This window comes from Otolemur garnettii, unplaced genomic scaffold (assembly GCF_000181295.1).
Source record: "Otolemur garnettii isolate 467f Iridium unplaced genomic scaffold, OtoGar3 scaffold00092, whole genome shotgun sequence".
NCBI lineage: Eukaryota > Metazoa > Chordata > Mammalia > Primates > Galagidae > Otolemur > Otolemur garnettii.
This window is the reverse complement of record NW_003852487.1, coordinates 4,622,664-4,636,584: the sequence shown is the minus strand read 5'-3', so window position 1 is coordinate 4,636,584 and position 13,921 is coordinate 4,622,664. Positions and strand designations below refer to the sequence as shown.

The window sequence follows — 13,921 nt, the reverse complement described above, 5'->3', positions numbered from 1 at the left end:
AAAAAAAAAAAAAAATTAAATTGTGGCTCCATTTTAAATGTATAGTGGCATATGGTGTGGATAAAGTATAGACCCAACATTGACTTTTTTCTAAATAGTTATCAAGTGGTCCAAAGTCATTTATTAAAAAGCCCATGTTCACCATACTGTATTAAGCCCAATTTAAAGTTCAGAGGTGTGAAATGGAGAGACCTCCATCTCCACCAAAGGTTGTGCTTCAATGTGAGCTGTACCCCACTGCTGCCTGTTTTTGCTTTCTCAATGTCCTGCTTTTAAGGAGCTAAAGAGAATAAGACAGTGCTATTAATAACAAAAGCTTAATGTATTGAGTTAGAAATATGGAAACTAAGAGAAACTGAAAAGAACCTGACCTCTGAGCCAGAGTCTAACAAAGAGAGCCTCAAACCAGACAGTGCTAGCGCTGTCTCTGAGGACAGCAGGTGACAACTGTGGGGATATCTTTATGGAAACATCCCAGCAGGTGGGGCATTTTGGCTACTGCCACTGGAGATTGGTTCCACTGCAGTTGTTGCCACCTAGGTCATTATAAGCATCAGTGAAACTCGTTTGGGAGAGCATTTGGGAGCAAGACTGTGCAGGGGGAACCCCCTGTCCTCCACAGTCAGGGGTCACTGGGGCCACTTCCTAAACAACAGGCTATACTGCGGGGGGTGGGGGGGGTGGGGGGGTGCTGGCAATACCAAGATCCACAGACTTCTCTGTGGAAATCAAGCAGCAATGGGGGCACTACAGCACTTGCTCCTATAGTTTTCTAGGATGTCTGTGCCCTATAAGTCCATGAGCCCCAGAAAACAGACTTTCTGAAACTCCTAGGTAGACTCTGCTCCTCTCCAGACTGGCTGTGTCACCTCTTTGTTCTGCACTCAAAGGAGGGTGTAGTTTCCTTGGCTCTCTGGAGGGGGGAGGGGTCTGGAAATATAGCCAGGAGTTTGTCATCCAGTCCAAGTGACTCTGAATAGGTCACCTCTCCAGCTCATTCTCCACCGGTGACAGGGACATTGGCCCCCACCTGAGGATTACTCACAGGACTACAGAGCCAAAGGTGCTCTTAACCCTGATGTGGCCCTGCCTTTGCTTGGCCTGTATATTCCCATGCCAACCGTGAACTGAGGCTTTCGATGATGGCCTGTGTTCCTGCTCAAGTCCAAGGCTGGGTCAATAGCCGCTTATCACCATTTTAATTTTTTCCTTTAAAAAAAAATTTTTTTTTCTAACCACCAGACAATGTGGGAACTATTTTCATCTTGTTTTTCATAGAGGAAAATTAGTTCTCTTTACCCATTTCTTGGCCAAACATGAGAAATCAGAAGGCAGATAAGGGGTGGGTCAGTGGGGCATGCTGGGTGCCCTTCCTCACTGCAGATGGGCAGCGTTTCCCCCATGACAAAACCACAAGCCCTGTGGCCTGGCCAGGATTTCCAAAGCATTGTGACCAGCAATTGTAACCCAATAGGAATGTCTGGGAGTTCGACCTTCGTAGAGAAAGTCAACTGTTATAGCTTAAAACTAAACCTTTCATGCCCACTAGTTCTGCGAAGTGCCCCACGCGCTTCTCAGCAGACCGCGCAGGACCACTCCAAGACACGGGCCCAGCTGCGTTTGTGGCCTGGGAGTCTGGGATGCAGACAAGCAGAGGTGTCCTCGGTCGCTCGTCCGGCATGCACGGCCCCATAATCTCACAGGGGTAGCGGGCCCAGCATGCGGCCCTTCCGGACACCTGAGTAGACCGGAGCCCAGATGCAGGCTGCCTCATCTTTACAGGTGCGCACCGCCAGCGCTCGCCCCCACCTCTGGTCAGGAGGAGGGGCGGGGGCCGAGGTGGCGGGCGGGGCCTCTGCGAGGGGGCGTGGCCTGGTGGGGTTGGTGGCAGCGGGGAGGGGCGCGAGAGGGCGTGGCGTGGGCGTGGCGCGATCGGGGGCGGGGTCGGCGTGACGCGCGCCGACGCGCGATCCCGGAAGCGGAGTCAGATGCTGGGGAGCCGGGCGGGCGCGCTGGCCGCCGGGGGGTTACTTCTTGTTGTTCTCCAAGTCCAAGCCGGAGCGCCAGGCGGAGGCGGCGGCCTCGGGGCAGCGCGAGAGTGAGCGCGAGCGCGAGGAGAGCGCGTGCCCGCGAGGAGCCGCTGCGCGCGCCCGCGCCACTCCTTGACGCCAGGTGAGCGGCGGCCGGGGCGGGGCGGGCAGGGGCTTGGGGACGCTGAGTCACGGCCTCCTGGGCTCGGGCACGGGTGGGCGAGACCCCTGGCCCCCGCAGCGCACCTGCTCAGGTGGACCGGCTAGCGGGGCTGGGGTCATCTTGCCCCGCCCCTGCACGTGTCGCCCGGCCTGCCTGGCGCCTACCCCTGACCTGAGAGGTCGGGGAGGGGCGGGGGCGAGGCGCCACGTGCAGGGAGCGCTGGGGGCCCTGGCGCGACTGAGCCTCCCACTTCCGCCCGCCTGCGCTCTTCCGCGGTGAAGCCGGCCTTCACACTCGTGACGGGCGTAGCTCCCGCCCAATGGCAGGGTCCACGCGGCGCCCGAGGAAGGGGAGTGGGTTAACCCGGGCTCCTCAGAGGCCAGGGTCACGGGCCTCATGCTTCCGAGTCCCTGGAGAGGGAGGGGGTGGGCTGCCGCGGGTACCGGAAGCTATGGGTGGGGAGGGCGGCAGGTGCCAGTTCTGGTGTCCTGGTGTCCTGGCCTGTGCCACTGTGCACACGTGTGGGTTAGTAGTAATATCTTTTTAGCTTCTGTCAAGTTCAGGAACAAGTGCTGTCCCTGTACTCAGAGCCCAGGAGGTGAGACCAGACGTCAGGAAGGCATCTGGAAAGTCAGCATCCCCTTACTCTTAGGCTTTTGACTTGTGCCGGCTTTGGGAAAAGCAGGTGGTCCTGCCCTCTGTCTCCATGGCAGTCTCACGCTCTACCCACCCGTCATGTTGTCTCTTGAGTGCCACCAAACTCCCTGAGTTCATGGATCAGCCTGCTCTGTGTCTTGTGTTAATGATTCTCCTAGCCAAGGCAGAAATCAGGTCCACTAACCATTCATTCTGCATTGACCCTGCTCTTGCCAGGTGCCTGGCTACAGGAAGCTCCAGAGACTTGGAAACTACTTCTCGACACAGCATGATAAAAATCTTTGTGCTTTGGTTTGGTCATGGCCCTTCCCTCCCCTTTGATTCACTGGTGGGCTTTGGGAGGTTTTGCTATGACAGCAGTGAGGTAGAGGGCATCTTGATATGGTGCAAGCCTGTGTTGTGATGCCTCTGGAACCTTTTCTCCAAGCCTGAGGTTTTCAGGGACCCAAAGCTTTAAAAAAGGTGTTAGTCTCAGCAGGTGGGTGGGGCCTGGAAAGGTGTAGGTGGATTGTGCAAGTGGGTGGGCATTGTGGGCATCAGACTCTATGAGAACTTCTTCCCTCTTTAAGTAACCCGATAGGAATGTCTGGAAGCTCAACCTCAGTAGAGGGAGTCAACTTTTATAACTTAAAACTAGACCTCTCATTATTCCAGAATAAAACATTTATTAAAGTGAAAAAACAAACTAGGCTTCTCTTCTGTAGCACATTTGCCTTTTGTACTTCGTCTGGTCTTTGAGGGACTGGTTCCAAATTCAGTAGTGCTTACTTTCCAGGTGGCTGCTAAAAATGGGTGGTGGAAGAGGGTACTTGTGGAGGACAGCTCCTACTGAGAGTCTAGCCCTTTCTCTGGCACTCATAGGGCTGCTGTTGGATGAGACCGTTTTCTGCCCATTCTTTGTCCACCGATGCACGTGTTTTCACTGTTGGGTTCTGTGATGGATTGAGGGTTTGTTTACAATCTCAAGGCAGAGCTGTTTGCCATCCGGACCTAGAAGAACTTGTGCCTGTTTATGTCCTGGCTATTTCTGAATCTAAAGGTTTCAGGAGTGGACTTTCTGGGTTTCGGGTCCAGTCCACACGGGAAATGGAAATCCGGCCAGCTGGGAGAATTCTCTGGCTCCTTGGAGCAGTAAACAGTGACTCACCCTCTCTGCTCCCCACCCTCCCTGTTCTCTGCGAATGGAAGATGAGTTGCTCCAGTATTTACTTTTGCTTTTTATAAGTCACAGACTCATCATGTTTCCGCTTTCTTACAGTTTCAGGAAATTGAAAGTGTCATCTTAAAATTGTAGAATTTTAGAGCAGGTAGAAATGAACCTGAGTGATCACATAGTTCACCCTGACCACCCATTTTAGGTGGGGAAACTGAGATACTGAGGGTTTGCTCACCTGGCCTGAGGTCACAGTCTGGTCCAGAGCCTGCCAGCTTTTCAGCGCTGCCTGTCTAGGGAGGTGTTAGGGTGGAAGTGGTTCAACCTTCTTGCTCCCTGCCTGGCAGCCTTGGCCCCAGTGCTGGGCTGGCTCATTTGTTCAGTGGCAGGAGCCTGTGTAGGGTGTTGGGGAGACAGGTTCCTTGCCTGACAGGAGAAGATCACCTTGTAGTGAAAAGCCCTCTGTCTATGGAATGACCTAGAACCAGGTCTTGGTAGAGGGTGCTTGCCTACCATGAGGAGGGTGGCAGGGAGAACTTTCGGGAAGAGGCAGGGCTAGAGGACAGGCCCACAGTAGAAGACTGAAATGGCAACGGGTCTGGGGAGGGACCCTGAGACCTCCACCTGCCTGTGGGGCCAAGATTGAGGTACCAAGACCAGAGTGAGGGTGTCTGCTTTGGCCAAAGTGATGGTCTAGAAAGATGAGGGGTTGGGGTGATTCTTTGGGAAGGGTGGAGAGGTGGGAGGGATTGTGAATCATCTGAGCTCCAGACTCCGGGAGTAGATGAGAGGAATGTCTAGGCCACTGGGCTTTTCCAGGGGCCATTCTTGGCTGTACATGGAGGCTGGAAGCTGGTTGAAACCTCAGGACAGGTTGGGTAGAACAGAGCCCTGGCAGGGAACTGCAGGTAGAGGAGCCACTCAGTGAGTGGGGGTGGGGAGAGGGCTGGAGTTAGGGGAGCCAGGGCTGGGGACGGGGGCTGTGGTTTGCAACTTGCTGTCAGCCACAGCAGCTGCCTGAGTCACCTCTGGATGTAGCCAAGATGACACAGCTTCCTCAGACTGCAAATGCAAGGTGACCAGACGTCCTCTAAGCGGGCCAGACAGAAGGTGGCTAGCCAGGGCCAGGATGCAGGCTGGTGTGGCTTCGCTGGGGGGTGCAGAGCAGGGTGCTGCAGGATGCATCCTGCATGCTGAGAGGGCCATATCCAGAGGAGTGAGGGGGTAATGGGGACTCTCCTGATCACAAGAGTTTGAGAGTGCCCTTTGGGTACCAGTGCTCCCTGGGCCCCACCTACCATCAGGCCCCATGGAAGGGGCACCTTCTTTGGATCCCTTGTCAACAGGTTCCTGGCAGAGGCAGTTGTATCTTCTGTGTTTCTGGTTTTGTGGATTTGCATCCATCACAGGAGTCACTGCAAGAGGAGCAGCTGCTGCTTCACTGCCTGGATTTTTGAACCTGCTCCTCTTGGGCAGAACTTCTGTCTTCTGTTCTGTCTTCCTCCATTTTCCTGTATCTGACATCACCTGTGAGGAACAGAAGTGGGAAGGGATGCTCTCAGGAAGGCTGGAGGGAGTTGAGGGGTGGCATTGCAGCTACTACTCACCCTGTGCAGAACATGAACCAGCTTCTGGGAATGAGATACAGGGGCCTGGGATCAGTCACTTATCTAGAGGAGAATTAGAGCCCTTTGAAACTGTGTGAAATCTCCTTTTCTCCTGCATAATCCGTCCCTAGGACTGTCCCTGGTCTCCCCTACACTGAGAGGGGAGTTGACTCCATCAAGGCTGCTGGTATGTTGCCTGTTGTTTCTGAGGAAATGAGTTTTCCTGCTGAGCCTTGTTTAGAGGCACATCCCATCCATATTTCTGGCTTTGGGTTGAAAACTTTACCACTTCATTGAGAAAAATAGTCCACTAATGGCTATTCCAAGTTACAGATCTGACTGAAACTGCTCTGAGCAGGTGTGTTTCAGGGATACGGGACATGATGCTATTGCTCCCTACAGAGAGGTGAGCACATATAGAGGAGATTCAGACCCGCCCTTCCAGGGTCCCAACCACTAACCTTCTCTGGTGACTTCACTGAAATTCAGAGGCGCTCAGGAGGGCATCAGTTGCCATGCAAGCATTAGGTTCTGTGGAGCTGAGCAGTTGCCCGGCAGACTGTGCTCCTGCCCACTGTGCCCTGTTAGGGCTGCTATCTCAAGCTTGTGTCTCAGAGCTCTTCATGTGCTCTGGTGGCTTTGAGGCTCCTTGAGGTTTGAGAATTTACAAAACCTCTCTTAAAACAGCTGTTCTTATGAGTTGCTTTACAAACTTTTTCACATATGCAAAACTTTTCTCTGAATCTGTTTCTAAAAGCAAGCTATCATTTTTCTTGCCTTTGATATTTGAAGTGATTGTAGGTCATACTATATAGACTTACTTTGTGTGTTTTGAGAGAGGTAAGTCCTAGTATTGACCTCTCCATGTACTGAGTTCATAGAGGAAGTGTCGCTGTGCCTGGCTCGCCCTCTGCCTGGCACCAGACTGAAGTACGGGACCCCAACCTGGGGCCATCTGGGCCCCAACTTGGCTGGAGCCATTCTGCCTCACTTTCTAAGGCTCTGGATCTCTGTAAGTGGTAGTGTGGGGTTCTCTGGCAGAAGCAGAGACCTGGTATGCCTAAGGAAAGGGGGTATTAGTGAACACAATGCCTGGTGCTCCTGCCTGGGATGTCTGCCTTCCCCAGGTCTCATGAGCCTATAGGTGTCTGCTTCCTCAGAAGGGCCGTGGTGCAGGTGCACCCCAAGCACTGGATGGGTGTGGGTATGGTTCAGCAGCCCCAGGTGCCTGCGTGACCTTAAGCTCATGGAAGTGGCCAAATGACCCTCATGGGGCCACCTGGGAGGTCTAAGCTCCTGTTCTGGCCTCCTGGTCACCTCCGTGTCCCACCTCCTTAATGGAAAGATCACTGCACTGAACTTTGCTCCTTAGTGTCCAGCCAAGCTCAGGATGTCACCCATGGGTCTGGCCAGAGGGCCCCTTTGCTGGACCTCCTTTTTCCTCTTGGCTTTGCTAAGGCCTGTGGGCCCCAGGGAGCGGGTCCTTACAGGGGTGGGAGGGGCCTCCTGTGTGTGGGAATGTGAGCTGCCGGCTCTGTAAACAGCTGGTGACTCACCACATAACTATGTCACTGGCCGCTGGGCCCTTTGCACTGACGTGCTCTGAGTGTGAGCTGGGAGACAGCCCAGGCTCCTCCTCCCTCTGATACGGAGATGGTCTCATGGTCCTCCCAGGCCTGACTCCCTCAGTGTTGGCTTAACCCCAGTGTAGGCTGAGACCACTGTGCCTGTCGGGGTCATGTTGCTGTCCACAGCTCTCCCTCTCAGTTAGGGTCACCCCAGACTGCTACCTGCTGCCTCTCAGGTCTGTGGGGTACTCAGTCCCTCCTGGTCTAGGAGCTGGCAGTTCACCATAGGCCTGGGCCTGTTGTGCTCAGCCATCCGGAGTGCCATGAGAGTGGCTGAGAACCCGTCTTGGTTTGCAGCTCTCTGGTTGTCAGTCATGGGAACAGGGCCCTGAGGCCTCCAGCAGAGGCAGGGCCAAAGGGTAGAGAGATCTAAGCCCTGGGGTCCCCAGTGCAGCCCTGGGTCCTGGGTGTGCAGTGAGTACATTGGGGTCATCCACCCATAGTGCTCATGCTGGATGGAGGTGCTTTGCCAACGTCTGCCCTCCAGACCTGAGGCACTGTCTCCTCCACATGTTTCTCTGATGTCCCTTCATCTTGCACCTGGGGAGTGGGGAGTGGGGGACTGTAAGACTCCATCCCATGGCCATCATACATCCTTCCCTGTGGGTGGGGGTGCATGAGTTTGTTTACTGCCTGATGCCTCATGATGTCTGCGCACAGTCCTGACCTGAAGTCCTCATTGCTTTTGGGCTTCTCTGTTTCCATAACAACCATGGGGGGGGCTGGCCATGTCCCAAGGTCGCCATGGCAACTATCAGAGGGGAATCATGCCTGGGATGGCTTGGCTGGGTTTTTCATGAATGATTAGAATGTGTGACACAATGCAGACGCGACTGGGAAGGGCAGGCGCGGGAGCGGGGGCGGTACGGGGACAGCTCCCGCCAGACGGCCCATTAGCTGGTGAGACAGTGGTAGCAGCAGCAGCTCTCCACCTCCCCATCTTTGACCACGGTCTCTGGTTCTGCTGCTCTTCAGGAGCCCCCCACCCACCTCTTGAACCACAGGTTTTGGTGCAGGGAGCTGCTTTGGTGGAGGTGATGTCACAGCTGCGGTGCCCTTGGCCATAGTAGGTGTCCCTCAGGGCTGCAGTGAGGGTGGAGTCGGGGGTGGCAAGTGCCCTGTGTTGGCCCATCTTTGGGGGTAAGGCTCTGTAGAGGACCCCCCTCTTGGGAACCAGGCTGGTCTAGAGGGGTGGGCACTCTGAGGGTCCAGTGGATCCTCATGTGCTGGGCACAGCTAGCTGGGATGTTTTGCTGCTGGCTGCTTTGGTTTCCAGGACAGAGCACCTTGTGTCTCTTGTCAGAGTTCAGGAGGGGAGTCAGAAGAGGAAGCAGCAATTGCATCTGGTGTTCACCCCGGGGCACTGGCAACTGGCACAGGAGGGCAACAAGGGACAGCGTGCAGGTGCCAGGCCCTTACCAGGGCTGGGGTGGGGGAGCCCAGCCGACTGTGGGCCAAGGCTAAGTGTGGGGTACAGCTGGGAGCCCCTCACAAGGCTGGAGTATGACATGGCCCTGTCTTGTTTTGGGAATGGTGTGACTGAACAGCCCTGGATGAGGCGCTGAGTCCTGTTCGAGCATCCCTGCTGAGAAAGGAGCCGCCCATTCTAAGCCTGCCAAGACCTAACTGTGCTTACTTCTGTGTGCTCTTTTGTGTTTTTCTAGTTACACTTTCCAAACAGTTCTGTCCTGGTGACTGTGCCCAGGTTATGACGACTAATCCCAAACCGAACAAGGCATTAAAGGTAAGACACCGGGTGCCTGGATCTGGGCAGGCCCCACCACTGTCCCCGACACAGGCCTGATAGAGGTTTCTCCCAGCCTCAGAGCTGCTTCCCAGGCTGCCCCCAGGGTGTGACAAAGGCCTCCCTGTCACCAGGACTGGGAAGCACTGTTAGCTGGGAGCACTGTCAGTGGGAGAGGTTGGTGACAGAAGCAAAGACTCTTGCCCAAGGAGACCTGGCCCTACATTCAGGGTGATGATCCCCAGGCTGAGGTTCTCATCAGCCATGGCTGTGTCTGTGTCTCCAGGCCCTGCTTCTGCTTGAGCTTGTCACCCAGCACTGGGGCAGCAGTGTGGCCTCTGGTGACCAGGGTGCTATGGCTTCAAAAGTCCAACTTCATTTGTACCTGCTGCCCCCCCCTCCCCCGGCCCTTCAACATCTGAGAATAGAGTATGCTGTCTCACTGGTGGCAGTAACCTGGGTGACTAATGTCACTACCTCTCCCGGGTGGGGACAGCCATCAGGTCTCTTCTGTGCTGGGATGGTCATGTGATGTGGGCAGCTGTCATGGGGGGCTGCCTATGTGCAGGGTCCAGCAGCCCCAAGAGCATGCAAAGGGGTCACAGCCAGGTTTTTCTGCCTCTATGCTGGGATTCTGCCTACTGTGATAGGTGTCCTTGTAGCCACCCAGGCCCAGCCCTCCTGGCAGTGACCCAGTGCTCTGGCCCACAGGTTAAGAAGGAGGCGGGTGAGAACGCCCCAGTGCTCAGTGATGATGAGCTGGTGTCCATGTCGGTGCGGGAGCTGAACCAGCACCTGCGGGGCCTCACCAAGGAGGAGGTGACCCGACTAAAGCAGCGCCGGCGCACACTCAAGAACCGTGGCTACGCAGCCAGCTGCCGGATCAAACGGGTGACGCAGAAGGAGGAGCTAGAGCGGCAGCGTGTGGAGCTGCAGCAGGAGGTGGAGAAGCTGGCACGTGAGAATAGCAGCATGCGGTTGGAGCTGGACGCGTTGCGCTCCAAGTACGAGGCCCTGCAGACCTTTGCCCGCACTGTGGCCCGCGGGCCCGTTGCACCCACTAAGGTGGCCACCACCAGCGTCATCACCATTGTCAAGTCTGCAGAGCTCTCCTCCTCCGTGCCCTTCTCTGCTGCATCCTAGTGCCTGCTGGGGCCACGTGGGGGGCTATGGGCAGGGGGCCTCCTGCGTGCCTGTCAAAGGGTCTCTGGGACCCAGACTCTCAATATCCAAGTTAAAGTGCACTCTGCCTCCCAGACCTCGGCAGCAGGCATCAGGACGAGATTGTAGGTGCAGGATGGGAGCAGGCTCTGGGGCACCATACCACATGCCACCCACGCTCAACGTGTGCACACACACTCACACATCCTGCCCTTTCTCCCCAGTATGTGTATCTGGTTTTGGGAATTGGTATCTTACACCTGAGGGAGTCAGGATGTAGAGCAGGAAAATCCCAGGGAGGTCTTGCTGTCCATTTCCAGGGCTACTGTAAGCAAGAGCTGCCCCTGCAGCCTGGGGGGTGGGGGTGGAGGCTTGTCTTCCACCCCTTTTAGGGGCAGATGCCAGCTACTGCAGGAGCCCCTGGCTACCCTGATAGGGCTCAGGATGCTCTGAGGAGGGGAGTGGATGGAAGGCAGTTGGCAGCTTGGTCTTCCTGCTTCAGCCCTGAGCATGCAGCCCGTGCCACGTGGCCACAGATGTGGGGAAGGCTGCCTATGTAGGCTGGTGTGTGTGTGCGTGCAGGTCTGCCTGCCCTCACAGCACGTGTGCCAGCAGCTCACTGGCCTTGGAGGAGTAGCTCATTGGTGGTCATGTGGGGAGGGCCCATCAGTATGTGGGGCAGGGAGAGGCATGTGTATGTTGAGGTTTGTCCATGTTCCCGTGTTGCCTATCAAGGTGCAGTCACCACCACCTGTGGGGAGCCACCCCACTCAGTCACAATCCCATGGGCCATTCCCAGGTCTCAGTACATACTGGCAGGGTGTCCCATCAGGTCTTGTGCCCCTGGAGCTGCCTTTTAGTAGCGGTGGTTGGCACAAGGGAGAGTGTGGAGGTCTTTCTGGGGCCTGGAGAGGAGGGCTGCTGTGGTCCAAGCAGGGGCTGCAGCCTAAGTGGTATGGTGGAGGTGGGGGGAGGATGTTCTGTGCGGAGTAGGGAGGAGGCAGGAGCAGTGCCCAGGATGTGTGGCGGGTCAGAGGCTTGATGGGAGGGGAGGGGCCAGTCAGACACCAGGAAAGCCACATGGACATGCCCCCGTGTCTAGGCTGTGTAGGAGTGCCTGTCAGCTGCAGCATGAAGGTGGCCTGGTGACCTTGCTCTTGCTTCCCAAAGCTGGGAGCTGCTGTGGTCTTGCCTGTCCTTTTTGGGCTTCTTCCTCCTAGAGAGCTGCACAGGGGCTCTTCCTATGGCTTGGCCTCAGCATGGGAGTGGGTGCTGGTCCTGAGGCCCCCACCTGTTGTGAACTGCCAAGACTCAAGCCCCAGCTGCTGGCCAGCAGCCACCACATAGAAAAAGCAGAAGTGTTGCCCAGGGCTCCATCTCCTGGTTCCTTGTGGCTGGTCCTACCTACCCAGTAAGACCCCCAGCAAGCTGTACAGCCCCCTGAGAGGTGTGAGCCCAGCAGGAGGAGGGGGAGGACGGGCAGCCCGAGGGCTGCGACATGGTTCTATTTGCTGTTCTAAGTGACAAGGAAGCTATAGGCCCAGCCAGCGCCAGGGCATATGACCCTGACGTCTCAAAAGGCCCAGGTGTTAGATAAAAGCTGTTGATGCCATAACCATGGTAGGTAATCCATATTGGATATCGATAAGGACCATGGGGAATATTTAAAGAGAGAAAGAGAAATATATATATATAAAAATTATATACACATTTTATCGTACAGATTTTTCGTAGGAATTTTCCTTTTCCAGTTTGATACTGTAAATGTTTATTAGTGCAGAGCCGCGTTGGACTGTTGGGAATGGGAGCAGGTCGCCCTCCCTCCTGGCTTCCTGCTGCTCATGGCTGGGAGGAAGGAGGCCCAGGCTGCCTGCTGTCTCCTCCTGTCCTGCTGGTTGCACTGGGCCAGCTGGGGCTAGGAACAAGGCCCAGCCCCACCCCAGTAGGTGTCCTTAGAGCTGGGTTCCTCATGGTTCAGAGGAAGGAGGCCCAGGCTATCTGCTGTCTCCTCCTGTCCTCTGCACTGGGCCAGCTGGGGCTAGGAACAAGGCCCGGCCCCACCCCAGTAGGTGTCCTAAGAGCTGGGTTCCCCCCCAGCTCAGGCCACAGTGGGTGGCAGGTTCCCACCAGTGTTGGGGTTCTTGATGTCCCTGTCTTGGATGTGGGCAGGTAGGTGACTATCAGCCATGGGCTAGAAGGGGGACACCTCACCCTTGGATTCCAGGATGGATAGAGATGTTGTTGCCACTTAGGGTGGGGGGAGCCTCTGCCCAGGCCCTGCCTGCTAAGAGCAGGGCCAGGAAGGATGGTGCATTCTGCTTTTCTTTTCCAGTCATTGAGATTTCATTGTTGTGATTTAATATATGGATTTTTTTTTTTTTTTAATTTAAGAAAAAAGACAAGGTTCTCTTTGTCGTATGGGTTGTTTTTTGTCTCTGTGCCTCAGACTTTCTGAAGAAGGCAGGTCTTGGCTTTTTCCAAAGGGACCCTCCATTTGTCACCTTTTCACACCAGTTTATCCTGCCTCTGTGGTTCTCAGCAGTTTCATTTCAATATTTATTTTTGTGCTGCCTTTATGTGATATAAATTATTGAGGAGAGATCACATGTGTGGACCCTCACCTGGCACAGCCCTCACTTGCAGTCATACCCTGTCCCTGTACCATGGCTGCCACCTAATTTACTGCTGTATATCTTGCTGCTGTGACTGCTTTTGTACCTTTGCAATAAAGAATTTTCTGGTTTCAGATCCTTTGTGTTGCTGGTGCTGTGGGTTGTGACTTTCTTTGGTCAAGAACCCCGTTATAGGGGCTCAGGGTCCTGGGCTGCCCATGTGAGTGGGTTTCTGACACTTGTGAACGTGATGTTGGGACAGCCATGGGAGTAGCAGTTAGCCAGATAGGAGATGGGTGGCTCTTTCTGCTTATATCCTGGGCTCTGCATGGCAGTGGGTTCTTGAGTTTCCCTATCTGCTCTGCCCAGAAGCCTCCTATCCCTTGATGCAGCACTCCTTTCCATCTGGGTTTCCCAGGCAGGTGCAGGAGCTGAGCAGCCCCTCACCCATGTAGTCTGGGTGGGGCTCTGAGATGTGCCCGCAGGAAGTAAGAGAGACTGGTGTGTTTGAGCTCAGAGAGCAGAACTTTTGGCCCCCCATAGTGAGCACCCCTGCCCCACTGTCTCTGTCAGACCTGGCTGTTTAGGGCAGGAATGGACTTTGATGCCAGACTACTTGGGCTGAAATCCCAACTTTTTTTTTTTTTGAGACAGCGCCTCAAGCTGTCACCCTGGGTAGAGTGCTGTAGCATCACAGCTCATAGCAACTTCCAACTCCTGGGCTCAAGCGATTCTACTGCCTCCGCCTCCCAAGTAGTTGGGACTACAGGCGCCTGCCACAACGCCTGGCTATTCTTTGGTTGCAGTTGTCATCGTTTGGTGGGCCCGGGCTGGATTAAAACCTGCCAGCTCAGGTGTATGTGGCTGGTATCTTAGCTGCTTGAGCCACAGGCACCGAGCCCCAACTCTTTTTTGAGACAAAATCTCACTTTGTCACCTTCGGTAGAGTGCCATGGCATCACAGCTCACAGCAACCTTTAGGTCTTAGGCTTAGGTGATTCTCTTGCCTCAACCTTCCAGTAGCTGGGACTAAAGGTGCCTGCCACAACGCCCAGCTATTTTTTTGTTGGAGTTTGGCCAGTGCTGGTTTCAAACCTACCACCCTCAGTATATGGGGCCGGTGGCCTACTCACAGCCACAGGCACCTCCTGAAATCCCAACTCTTA

The 13,921-nt window shown here is 55.1% G+C and overlaps 1 protein-coding gene across 1 annotated transcript; it reads left to right on the top strand.

Annotated features, from left to right (window-relative positions):
* The first annotated feature begins 1,987 nt into the window (after window positions 1-1,987).
* MAFK (MAF bZIP transcription factor K) lies at window positions 1,988-12,891 on the top strand. The gene is made up of 3 exons (XM_012808705.2): window positions 1,988-2,172; window positions 8,903-8,982; window positions 9,694-12,891. The coding sequence occupies exons 2-3, from the start codon at window positions 8,947-8,949 to the stop codon at window positions 10,123-10,125; spliced, it is 468 nt and encodes a 155-aa protein (XP_012664159.1). The 5' UTR covers window positions 1,988-2,172; window positions 8,903-8,946; the 3' UTR covers window positions 10,126-12,891.
* Window positions 12,892-13,921: the final 1,030 nt, after the last annotated feature.